Consider the following 13,026-nt stretch of genomic DNA (forward strand, 5'->3'; position numbering starts at 1 on the left):
AAGAGTTTGTGTTAGCAAGACTCTCGCTGAACGACTTTCGTAAATTCGGCCCTTAGTCTTTTTGGGAGTTAATCTATCTTGGTTCGTCACGACGAAGTTTGTATAATATTGTGACAAAAATTAGAAACAGATATAGATTATTTTCACGGCATTTACATGGGTTCCATCCATCCATGCATTGGGACCATACTCTGTGCAGAGCGTTTGTGCTGCCGAAGCAGTCTCCTTGGCTATTAGGCACAATCTTGGACGGGTCGCCACTCCGACACAGTATACCAGCATGCTGGCACTCATTTTGCCGACCTCGGAAGGATGGCAGGTCAAGTTAACCCCACCTGGTATTAATTCAACAGTGAGCAGGATTTGAACTCAGGACCCTAGGATCCCAAGTCCACCACACTAACCATTAAGCCAACACTAGGCATACAAGGGTTCAACTAGTACGAATAATTTTCAATAACTTACCAAATGTAACTTCAAAGAATGTTTCCTTTTGATGACAGCGTCCATGTTGGGAAGAATACATGTTACTATTCTTAAGATGTTTTTGAGTGAAGTGATAATGTTGGAATTTGTACCTTCTTCTTATTAGCTTTGTTTGTTCCCAAGACTTTTACTTACTCTCCTGCAGTAGCCAAAAATATACTCCTGCTTGCTGTTCATAAAGGAACATTGGAATGCTGTATGTAGAGATAAAGATGGGGTCAGTCTTGAGTAATCCACAAGAATGCTGTTAGCAGCATTAGGGAGTGACTTTGCTTCCTCATTATCTGCTTGATTCATGGTTGTTGAAGGACATAAACCAGTTGCTAAAGGCAGTTTGGCAGGTTGAAAGAAAGGACAATTGCGAGATAAACATTTGTCCAAGATAGAACTGTATATAAGAGAGTAGCTCGACTGATAGGGCAGAGCACTCTCCGGCAAGAATTGTGGTGCCTCAGGGTGTGCTGTCCGTGCGCACGTTCTTGATTCAAAATAAACACTTTTCTCTCAAGTATACCGCATCTTCATGCCTTAATCAAGGGCGATCGACGTCCCGACAATAATAGCTACGTAAAATACTGAACAAATATCACCACGTGGGCCGGATCAAAACAAGTCACGGGCTGGATCTGGCTCATGGGCTGGAGATTCCCCATGCCAAGTCTGGAACTTTGATTCATTAAAACAGAAACACAAGTAACTCAGAAATCCCACCTTGGAACCCATCCTTCCAGCATAACCCTTGTTGCTTCAGGGTTCTTAGATTCCTTGGGTAACCAACGCAGCCTGTTGCAAATTCTGTGCACATGCGTGTCTACAGCTGGGAAAAAAAGAAAAGAAAAAAAAAAAACATTTCCAATCCCATTTTCAGAAATTTCCTCAATTTTTTCATCCCAATTGGTAATCACTGATACTACATATCAAATGTTCAAAAAGTTGGTCATTAAAATAGGAACAACGAGAAGTGAGGTGGGGGGGGGGATATAAATGCTTTATTACTCTATCTCTACCAACCTCTCTTCTCTCCCCCCCCCCATCCTTATTCCTTCCTACCCTCCCTCTCACCCTCTCACCTATTCCAGTAACTTTTCCCCACGCAATTGCCATCACCAAGTGAGCCATTTTGGGTCCCACACCAGGAAGCTTTATGAGGCCTTCCACACAATCAGGGATATCTCCATTGTACTCATCCTGTATCATCACCGTTGCCAACTTTATGTGCCTGGCTTTGGTCTGCGAGATATTAAAGCATCAGATAAGATTAATTCATTCAGTGTACAAACCATTTGTATAATTTCATTTTCCCACTGGAAACATCAGTTCAAAAGGGGGACTTAATTTTACAAGCATCTCACTCAGGCATGTTACCAGTTCAAAATAAGTCCAAAGTGAAGGGGAAATTTGTCCATTTTTTTTTCCAACCAAATTGGAAGAATAGCTAACAGCAACCTGAGTGAATCAATGGTTTTTATAAAATTCAAAATAAGCTAACACAAGCTAAACATCTTGGAAGTTTTCAGACATAAATGCATTTTTGTTTTTCTTTGGAGACAATGATGCTTTCTTTATCAGATACTAGCAGGGGTACCCCACGGCCCGGTGCTGTTTTAATTCTGATGGCATTTTGAATCAATAAAATTTGGATTTCATTCCAATTTTGGCATGGGGGCTGAAAACACTTCCATACACCCACTAAGGAATGGGGTCAGGGATCATTTAATATTACCTTTTACACAGCTATAAAGACTAAGGCACTCAAAAGCGATTTAAGGGTTGCTGCACATTAAAAAAAAAAATCCTTTTCAAATTTTGCCTGAAACACTGAATGATGAACCGCTGAAAGTTCGACAAAGATCCATTCAGCCATCTCTGAGAAAAAAAGGTGAAACACAGACAAACATCTCTCTTAGAATATAGATATGCTGTTTTGATATCCTCATTCAGTTTTGGGGGGGGGGGTGGTGGAGGGGAGTCATTGGTTGACGAAGAAACAATTGTGTTTCAGTGCAATAATGTTATACAATTACTCAAGCAAAGCATCAACTGTTTTCCCAATGGTCGTGGGTTTATTCACACCGTGGTTATAAATGCCAATGAACAAACCATTTACCAGGCCAACAGAAAGATGGTGAAAACAGGTTTAACTAGAGGGGGAGCACTCGGGAGAGTGCAAAACCTCCGCCGTCAATACTGCCAGGTCACTCAAATGAACCTGATATCCTATTCATTCAATTTGACGTCAACAGTGCTCACAGAGTTATAGCTTGCAACTTTCCCTTTTACTTTTAACTTTTACATACTCAATTCATTCGTCATAACTAGATTACTTGAGACAGAAAATGATTTTACGTCGGTATATCCACCTGAAGTTCCAAAATCAGCCGCAATTATAATTTTGGCATGTTTTTTTGTTGGCAATCACTTATAACATGTAGAAATGCAAAAAAAAATATCGAAATTTTGTTGAAAAAAAAGTTGCAAAATTTTATTTTTTCTCTCTAACAATTTTTTTTTTGGGGGGGGGGGGGTTGGAAATCACTTAAAACATGTAGAAATGCAAAAACAAAAATTCAAATTTTTTTTCAACATGGCCGCCATAGCGGCCATATTGGACTTTGGACCAAGTCCAAAATCTAATGGAATAATCCTTGGACCATACCTAATCCCCCCACCAAGTTTCGTCGAAATCCGTCAAGGAGTTTTTTTCCGTAATACTGTTCACAAACAAACAAACAAACAAACAGATGGGTGAAAACAGTAACCTCCATCCATCTTCGATGGCGGAGGTTAACTCGAGGGGGGAGCATTCGGGAGAGTGCAAAACCTCTGCCGCCAATACTGCTGGGTCACTCAAGTGAACCTTATATCTTATTCATTAAATATGATGTCAACAGTGCTGAGAGTTATAGTTCTTTTCTCCAACATTTTTTTTTTGGGGGGGGGGGTTGGAAATCATTTAAAACATGTAAAAATGCAACAAAAAAAAAAACGAAATTTTGTTGAAAAAGAAATTGCAAATTTTTTTTTTCTCTAACAACTTTTTTTGGGGGGGTTGGAAATCACTTAAAGCATGTAGAAATGCAAAAAAAAATTTCCCTTTTTTGGGGGGGGAACGATATTTTGGGGGTTTGGAAATCACTTAAAACATGTAAAAATGCAAAAAAAAAAAAATAATTTTTTTTTTTCCTCAAACAATTTTTTTTTGGGGGGGGGGGTTGGAAATCACTTAAAACATGTAGAAATGCAAAAAAAAATTCTCTTTTTTGGGTGGGGGAGGTAACAATTTTTTTTGGGGGGGGGTTGGAAATCACTTAAAACATGTAGAAATGCAAAAAAAAAAAATTCCTCTATTTTATTTTGGGAGGGAGGTAAAAAAAAATTGGGGGGGGGGGGGGTTGGAAATCACTTAAAACATGTAGAAATGCAAAAAAAATAATTTTTTTTTCCTATTTTTTTTTTGGGGAGGGGGAGGGACCAAGTCCAAAATTTAATGGCATAATCTTTGGACCATACCTAACCCCCCCCCCCACCAAGTTTCGTCAAAATCCATCGAGGAGTTTTTCCGTAATACTGTTCACAAACAAACAAACAAACAAACAAACAAACAAACAGAAAGGGGTGAAAACAGTAACCTCCATCCATCTTCGAAGATGGCGGAGGTTAACGAGAGGGGGAGCACTCGGTAGAGTGCAAAACCTCCGCCGCCAATACTGCTAGGTCACTCAAGTGAACCTGATATCCTATTCATTCAATTTGACGTCAACAGTGCTCACAGAGTTATAGTTTGCAACTTTCCCTTTTACATACTCAATTCATTCATCATAACTAGATTCCTTGAGACAGAAATTGATTTTACGTGGGTATATCCACCTGAAGTTCCAAAATCAGCCGCAATTATAATTACCTTCGCATTCTGCGAAAGGTTATGTTTTGGTCTCTGTGTATTTATTTATTTGTGAATATGTGTGTTTGTTTGTTATTCGCATAACTCAGAAAGTATTAAACCGAATTGCATGAAATTTGGTGGGATGATTCGTGAGTATCCAAGGACGATTTGATTAGATTTTGGGAGCAATCGGGTCAAAGGTCAAGGTCAAGGTCATAAAAAGGTCAAAAACACTCTTTTGAGCATAACTTCCTGCATAATACAGCTATCGACATGCAACCACCGCCATATTGTTCCATGACGAGATACCTTTCGGATATATAGTGTCGGATTTGACGTAACGTCATCGGAAGTGCGTCTAAATGACGTCACAAGATGACGTAAATTTTCAATTTTCGATCTCATCAGTTTTGATCATACCGTTTTGTAGGACTTACCTTAAGGACGTCACACACCAAATTTGACTTTGATCGGACTGGCCGTTATGACGTCATTGACGTTTGAACATGACGTTTTTCAATTGTGGCTAAAATGTCCTGATATTTTACATTCAAATATCTATATAATTTATAAAGCAAAGTCTCCCAAATCCAGGCATTAGGATCAGTACCAAAATATCTGTTTATTGATGTACAGGTTTTGCCAATTAACTCTGTAGTCAAGGTCAAGGTCACACTCAAGGTCAAAATATACTTGTAGGCATAGCTTCAGATCTAATAGAGCTATTGACATGAAACCAACGTTAAAACGTTCAGTGAACTACGAGCTTTCAGAATGGTAGTCCCCGATTGGACGTGACTTCCCCGGAAGTGCGTCAAAATGACGTCAATTTTCAACTTTTTAATTTTTCAGTGTTTATCATTCCATTTTGTTGGACTGCCTTCAAGGAGGTTACACACCAAATTTGACGTCAATCGGACTGACGGTTGTGACGTCATGGACGTTTTTCAAATGTGCCCGGAAAAAAGTTGCGGCGGCGAAGGTATGCGCTCTACCGAGTGCCCCTTCTAGTTTTGGCATGTTTTTTGTTGGAAATCACTGATAACATGTGGAAATGCAAAAAAAAAAAAAAAAAAAAAAAAAAAAAAAAATCGAAATTTTGTTGAAAAAAAGTTGCAAAAATTTCTTTTTCTCTAACAATTTCTTTTGGGGGGGGTTGGAAATCACTTAAAACATGTAGAAATGCAAAAAAAAACATTCAAATATTTTTCAAAATGGCCGCCAGAGCGGCCATATTGGATTTTGGACCAAGTCCAAAATCTAATGGCATGATCCTTGGACCATACCTAACCCCCCCCCCCCACCAAGTTTCGTCGAAATCCGTCAAGGAGTTTTTCCGTAATACTGTTCACAAACAAACAAACAAACAGAAAGGGGTGAAAACAGTAACTTCCGATCTTCGATGGCGGAGGTTAACTTTGAGGGCACTCGGAAGAGCACATGCCTCCGCCACGCAATGCCTGATCCAGTTGAACATATCGGGCCTAATAATTTTTTGAAACATCATACTATAACTCTATATCGTTTTTGGTCCCATCTGTCAATGTTGAAGAATCACATTAAAGACTCTCGTATCTGGATCTTCAGCAAGATCAAATCAATTTGTCCTTGTCACACACCTCACCTGCCCACCAAATTTCATCCGAGACCGTCCACAACTTTTTGAGATATCCTGCACACAGACAGACGACGCGTGAAAACATAGCCTCCTTCCACCTTCAGTGGCAGAGGTAACCAAAGCGGCACTCAGTACAGCGCATACCTCTGCCGAGGCTGAACAGTTTCCTTTTTGTATCCCACTGATAAGCCAGATCTGTACCTGAATCAAACTTTATTCAGCTTGTTTTGCCACCTACCAAACTCATCCACCAAGTTTCATCCAAAATCGTTTTAGATATCACGCTATATATATAATTTTTGCCACTCTCTCTCAATGATGAAGAATCATTTTTAAAAATTCGTTTTTCCGGATCTTCAACTACACCAAAATCTAATCAATTCATCCTTGTCACAACCAAACTGTCCACCAAGTTTCATCCGAATCTGATCAACTTTTTGAGATATACTGCTCACAGACAAACAGACAGGACTGAAAACATAACCTCCTTCCACCTTCGGTGGTGGAAGAAATCTCTACGATAAGAGTGTGTGTGTGTGTGTTTTTTTTTGCCATTTTTTCTCAGAGATGGCTGAACATATCTTTATCAAACTTTCAGAGGTTCATCAGTGAGTGTCATGGAGTGTTTTAAGCAAAAGCTTAGAAAATTTTGAAAAATAAAAGTTGACTTTCTTTCTTTTATTATTATTATTTTTTTAAAAAAAATTAAAATCACTGTATAGTGCCAAAACCTTTTTGATTAATGACAGTAATATCCCAGCACACATACGTATTAATAAATCCAAAACAATTACGAGACATTTAAAGACAAATAAACTTCTTCCGGAAGCAGTCGAAGTTGGAGGTCATCATCTTCCTGAACGGCACAATATTTATAGATCGGGGTCAAACTTAACCCAGAAACATATAAAGACTCAGAGTTGGAGTTCATCTTCTTCTTTATAGCTGTGGAGGAACTTGAGGAAGGGTTTGAAACAGCAAAGCACTGACCTTGTATAGTCCTTCTTGGGTTGCTTTATACAGCTTCTTTGGCTAGAGGAGTGTGGGAGGTGTCAATTATTTATATAACCCTTGCCACCTAGTTTTATATATGTATATATGTGTGGGAAGTGTAAATTATTTATATAATCAAACTGACAAAGATTACATGGTTAACATCAGTTAAACATCAAGCAGTGCCACCAATCTGAACTTTGGGTTTGTTGGCCCTCATCAGGACAAAATTCCAATAAATATTTAACCAATGATGACCATATTCGTCGTTTAAACATAAAACACACCTCCTGACTGTTATGGTGAGCATCGCCGTAGATTATGTCTCACACGGTAAAACCGCATAATCCGCAAAGAACAACCATCCGTCTGCCACCCATACAATTGTTCCCGCTAACGCAAACCATTCAATCAGAAGGCACGTGATGCGATTGGTGGTTAAATCGAAACATGTGGCGTGTGACGAGCACTCCCCCAATCTCCATTGGATATGGTCCGACACCAAAGTGATCGCATCACATGACTTCTGGTTGAATGGTTTTCATCATTAGGGGGAACAATTGTCTGGGTGGCAGATGGACAGTTTTTGCAGATTATGTGGTTTTACATAATCTGCGGCAATGCTCACCATAACAGTCAGGAGGTGCGTGTATGTATGTCGTCGTCGTCGTCTTCGTCTTCTTCTTCTTCTTCTTCTTCTTCTTCTTCCTGCTCCCGTTAGGGGTCGCCACAGCGGATCATCCGTATGATCCGCATAGTGATTTGGCACATGTTTTACGCCGGATGCCCTTCCTGACGCAACCCTGGTCGCCTCTTACGACACAGGGATATGGTACACCTATTTTAACCGGGGTATATACCGGCCCAGTATACTGGTACTCATTTCGCCGACCTCGGAAGGATGACAGGCTGAGTCAACCCCCTGGTGTATTAATTCAGTGGCCCAACGGGGCTTGAACTCAGGATCTCTTGGATCCCAAGCCGCTGCCCTAACCACTGCGCCAACACCAGGCTAATGTATATATGTATATATGTATATATGTATATATGTATATATGTATATATAATATTTATTTTATACATTTTTGCATGTGTGGGTGTATGTATATTGTTGCGAATTCGCGCCCGCCGGCGTGCGAATGGCCACGTAACTCGAATCGTGGCACGTCGCCCACCGGACGGACAATTCTGTCGTGACCCTCTTGGAACAACGCCGGGAGCTAGTCACGAGTGTGGGTTTAACCTCATCACGATCATGCCAATTGCCCACCCGCGCAGGATAGGGTTGCTCGCCAAATTCGATCTACCTAAGTAGCTGCGCGAGTGGTCGAGCGGGCGAACGTACCACGCCACAGTTCCGTGCTACAGTGATAACCGAGCGGTGTTATCGTCGGCCTTGACGGTTACGATTAATTACCGGGCGTTTTAAACCAACTACGAACCCCTTACGTGATGCAAGATGGAAATTCAAACGAAGGAAAGGACACAGCGAAACGGGGAACAAGTTCACACAAGCACGTTTAATTGCACACGCAGACCAGCACGGAAGGCACGTATACAGTCACAATCATCATGTACAATAAAGCAAAAGCAAGTCAAGAAATGGCACGTATACACAATCACAGGCAAAAGAGATGTCCCGACTCAGGCCGACACACGGCAACACTTAACCAGTTTTACTTCAAGGACAGGCGCCACCCACAGTCATTTACACGAACCCAAAGGAAAAGAGAAAGTTGCGACTTCCCTGCACGCGTCGTCCAGCGTCGCGTCCTTGACCTCGAATCCGAGCCTCCCCCGATGTGGTCTGCGACTCGCATCTCACGCCGGCACGTGTAGCCGCTCCGCGCCACGAACAGGGCTTCCTGCACCTGGCAGAAGGCTCGCCCTCTCCCGATGTAGACAGCGACAGGGCCCAGGACGAGGATGCGCCGACTCGACTCCCTCCAGCTGGACTCGTAGGAAAACTCTGAAGAACTCGTAGACGAACGAACCACCAACAGCAACAACCACACGCAGACGAGCGAAGAGGAAGAGGAGGAGGAAGCGAGTGGAGGAAGAGAGAGGGAGAGGAGAGAGAGAGGGCGCCCCGCCCGTGTTCGTCCTTTATAGCGCGGGGCTCCGCCCTTCGCTCCGCCCCATTTTCGGCTCCACCCTCCTTCGAGAGGGTTCTCGAAAAGGGGTGTTCCCTCACCCCGACCGCCTCACGCTGTTCATTCACCAATCGGCGGCGAGCTGCCCTTCCCCCTTCCCCCACACCAAGCGTGGGGAAGAATGGCGGGAAAAGCCCACCAGCATCGTTGGCGGTTTTTGTTTGTTTGAAATACAAGATAGAGAAAGAAAAACGACTAACTGAAGGATCACAGCCCAAATGGATCACATAAATTCCCTCTATACAACGGGTTTGGGCTAACTACACATGTACCTACAGAGATATCTCACCTGAGGGCCCTTTATGGTGTAATGCGAATTTCCACAGCTGTAACAATATATATTTTATACATATATGCATGTGTGTGTGTGTGTATATATATATATATATATATATATATATATATATATATATATATATATATATATATATATATATATATGTATATATACATATTATACTCAAGCAGATGATGAGAGGGGGTAAAGGGACTTTGGAACCACCCTGGACAGTCCTACACAATACATTTCTCTATGTACGAAGTTGATTTTGCGATTCCTTGGTTTCATGTGTCATGGTCAAAGTCACTCTTGACAGTTGCAACTCCACGGGGTGTGCGAAAATCTCACGGTATTGAGAGTTGGACAGGCAACCGTTGACGGGCCATAAAAAAAAAAAAAAAAAAAAAAAAAAAAAAAAAATCGCTCTGTCGTACCTAAGTCCTTGTAGCTACATTGAAGGTAATATTAAATGATCCCCAAACCAATTTAGTTGGTCGGTGTGGGGAAGCGTTTTAGGCCCCCATAAAAAAAAAACAGACTGGGTAACGACAGGTACCCCCTGCTCGTAAATAATACAAGGGGAATAGGAGAAAGGGAAGAGAGAAAAATGCATATATTACAATAATTAAACTATATGATTATAAAACACTCACGCCACAATATCTCAATCGGATCAACACAGCAACTTACTCCTTCCTACCACAGATAGCAAGGACAAGGCAGAAGGGGTGAAATGACGAGACAAAGAAGAAAAAGAACCTGCTTCCCACACGATGCCTGAGTGAAATCAGTGCTGGGTTTGCTCGGGGTAGCTGAAGATGGCGGAGCTCTCGGTGGGATTACATGGGTCTGGCAGTCACGTCCATGCCCCGTGGCCTCCATGTACATGTGTGCCTTGTCCGATGCCATTGTCTCTGAGGCTGGCTCCACAGGACATCTCTTACCATGGTCCTGCACTTTCAGCTCCCCATCTCCACTCTTAAGACCAACTGTCCACTCCAAACTCCACTCAGCTCCTCGCTTGGTGCCTTCCCCAACCAAACTCTTATGCCAGAATGTGCTGAATTCTCTGTCCTGCTCTTCCATTTCTATCCAGCTGGTGAGCATACGCTCATTGGTCCACAACACAGACCAGACGCGCCCTGCCCACCGGTGCATAAGGCTTGAGGCGCTTCTAACCCAGCAGGCGGGTGCGAGGCACGTCATGCTCGTCTCAGGAACAAGTCCTCCAGGTGCTCAAAGCTGGCTATAGACAGATCTTTACATATGAAAACACAGACAAATAACAAAGGAATGATTTAAGGGATTATGAAGGTGAGGGCGGAAAAACAAGGGTTTAAGGGCGAGTACCCGAGGCAAGGGTAAGGAGAGGAGGACACAAGGGTGAAGGAGTGGGATACAGGCACAAACTCTCAATCACAGAAGTGCAAAGGAAAACTGGGGAAGAAGCAGAAACAAATATGATCGAGGAGAATGGTGAGGGAGGGAGCGTGTTGAAACCCAATAACCTAGAAACACGAGAAAGGTGGAAACATGATTACATGGAAATATTGTTACGGATTTGGAAACCTTGTGCACACAAACGGCCAGGGTCCCAAAGTTCAGTTATTTCGATAAGTATGTGTACAGTTAGAATCCATCCCCTATGTCTAATGGGAATTTTGTGTGTGCGCTGAGTTATTTTATAGTGAGGTTATTTAAATCTCCAGATCCCCTCTACTTGCGGCCACAGTGTCTTTCAGCGCTTGTGCCCTCGCCTCGCGGCCGTAGCATACGAGGCAAGGTCCTCGCGTGCTTGATTCGACTTCCTCGAATTGGTCTGCATTCCAACACCACGAGGCAAAATTGTTGTTTCTCAAGCAAGAGGGGTACAGACACGCGTAGAGAGGGCGGGGTTTTCCCGGCTCGGCCATAACCCCGCCCAGAAAGGGCGGATCCATGGAGGTCCCTGTCCAATCAGGGCGATCAGCGGGTCAGCTCCACCAAGGCCCCGCCCTGCTCAGAGCGGTCGATAAAGGATGACGCGACCCCCAGTGTGTGGGTGTGTGGAGAGTTATTGTGCTCGTTCGAGTTCGGAGAGTTCAGAGTTCAGAAAGTTCTTGCGTGTCCTTGGGAGTTCTTGAGAGTTCTTTGAAGTTCTTTGGAGGGAGCAGCTCTTGGAAGGCAGTTTGGGTGCGCTGTCGTCATTGCTGGTGCTCTCAAGCCTGGAGTCTCCGCTGGCCTTCTACAAGGAGCGACCCTGGATCCGCTATTCACCATCCAAGCTCCCACGGACTACGGGCCCCACACGTGCAGTCGCGGGCCAAGCCACACAAACGCGGTCATGTACCCTGACAGAACTCTGATCCCCAATTTGACTATCCCCTTGGCTGCAAGGGTCGAATAAAGACCGATTGGGTCCTTTTTCTTTTGGGTGTGTGTGTCTGTATGTGGCGCCATCCTATAAGTAAAACTGTATCAGTGATTATGATCATTGTAAATATTTGCTTGCATATAGTCGTGAATAAGTCTACACTTCGTCCCTTTCTTTTATTTCTGTAAATAAAATAATTGTTTAAATGTTCCAGTTTGTTTCTGTCCTTTTTTTGATTGACCCAACATGGTTTGGACTTGAGAATTAGTGAGGCCGTTTGGGCCGGTAAATTGTTCATTTGGACCGACGGATCTTGGTAATCCCCGCTCGGTTGACACCCAGATTGGGCTCTGTAAACGGTCCGTTCTGCCCGAGGTCCGTCGATAGTGTGGTTTTTTCCCGGTAGTTGGACGACGTGGGTACTTAGGTAGATTGAAATTAGGCAATTAACCCTACCCCACGCAGTCAAAATATTGGCGACCACGGTCCGCTAAGGGACCCGTGAACTCTCGGACTTATCCGAGAGTCATGACCTAAATTCCGGGTGTTCGGTGGGAGATGACTCCACTGCTCCACCTAGTGGTTATTTATCGCCGCCGAACCCCGGCCCACAACAATATGTCATTATGTAGTTGTTAACAATCAGCAACAAGTGCGTGACACATAGGCAAAGGCAGTTTCATATTAAGGTTAAAATGGAAATTGATGAACAAAGGTTGCATGCAGCAGGTTACGGCTGCTGAGAACTTGGGTTTCACCTTACCCTCCAGAACCCCACGGGATAAATGAGTTTCTCCAACGTGATGTCATCAGTGCCAAGGATTGCCTCCACCGTCAGACAGTTCTCACGGAGACGCCTCATTGCAGCCGCCGTGACCTCATCCTTTGTCTGACTGGAAAGCATCAACGAGATGAGCACCTGGTACCTCTTTACCTGTATGGGGAAGGGTGGAGAGCCAGGGAAGTCAACCAGAAAGAATGAATTCATTGTTTGTGAGATCATTGTATTAATCTCCATTCTCCACACCACAAATTTCAATTCACACGACCATGGCCTTCCAGTTGTCATCTCATCATGCTTTGACAGTGTCCAATATAAATTATCAGGCCAGGCATTAATACAGCGAAGAATGCACCTCCTACAAAGGTACGTTAAGCCGGTTGTCCTGTCTACTACCATTCGCTGGTGAACCTTAAACATCTTATGGTGTCTTCTGCAAGACTAGACAATCGTCAAAGCCCTTGTGGATGTTGGTCCAA

At 43.2% G+C, this 13,026-nt stretch overlaps 1 protein-coding gene across 3 annotated transcripts in view; it reads right to left on the reverse strand.

The window, feature by feature from the left end:
- NTHL1 (nth like DNA glycosylase 1) overlaps nucleotides 1–13,026 on the reverse strand; it is a 37,348-nt gene that overhangs the window by 23,448 nt on the left and 874 nt on the right. For 2 of the 3 annotated variants that reach the window (XM_085858419.1, XM_085858418.1), the window contains exons 2-4: nucleotides 12,530–12,700; nucleotides 1,557–1,716; nucleotides 1,198–1,303 (exon numbers count right to left, since the gene is read on the reverse strand). In XM_085858419.1, the coding sequence (XP_085714545.1) occupies nucleotides 1,198–1,303; nucleotides 1,557–1,716; nucleotides 12,530–12,700 (437 nt within the window). The remainder of the gene's footprint in view (nucleotides 1–1,197; nucleotides 1,304–1,556; nucleotides 1,717–12,529; nucleotides 12,701–13,026) is intronic. The other variant, XM_085858420.1, reaches the window with a different exon arrangement.

The sequence above is a fragment of the Eptatretus burgeri genome, chromosome 15 (assembly GCF_056783735.1).
Source record: "Eptatretus burgeri isolate ZD-2024b chromosome 15, Ebu_testis_v1, whole genome shotgun sequence".
Classification (NCBI taxonomy): domain Eukaryota; kingdom Metazoa; phylum Chordata; class Myxini; order Myxiniformes; family Myxinidae; genus Eptatretus; species Eptatretus burgeri.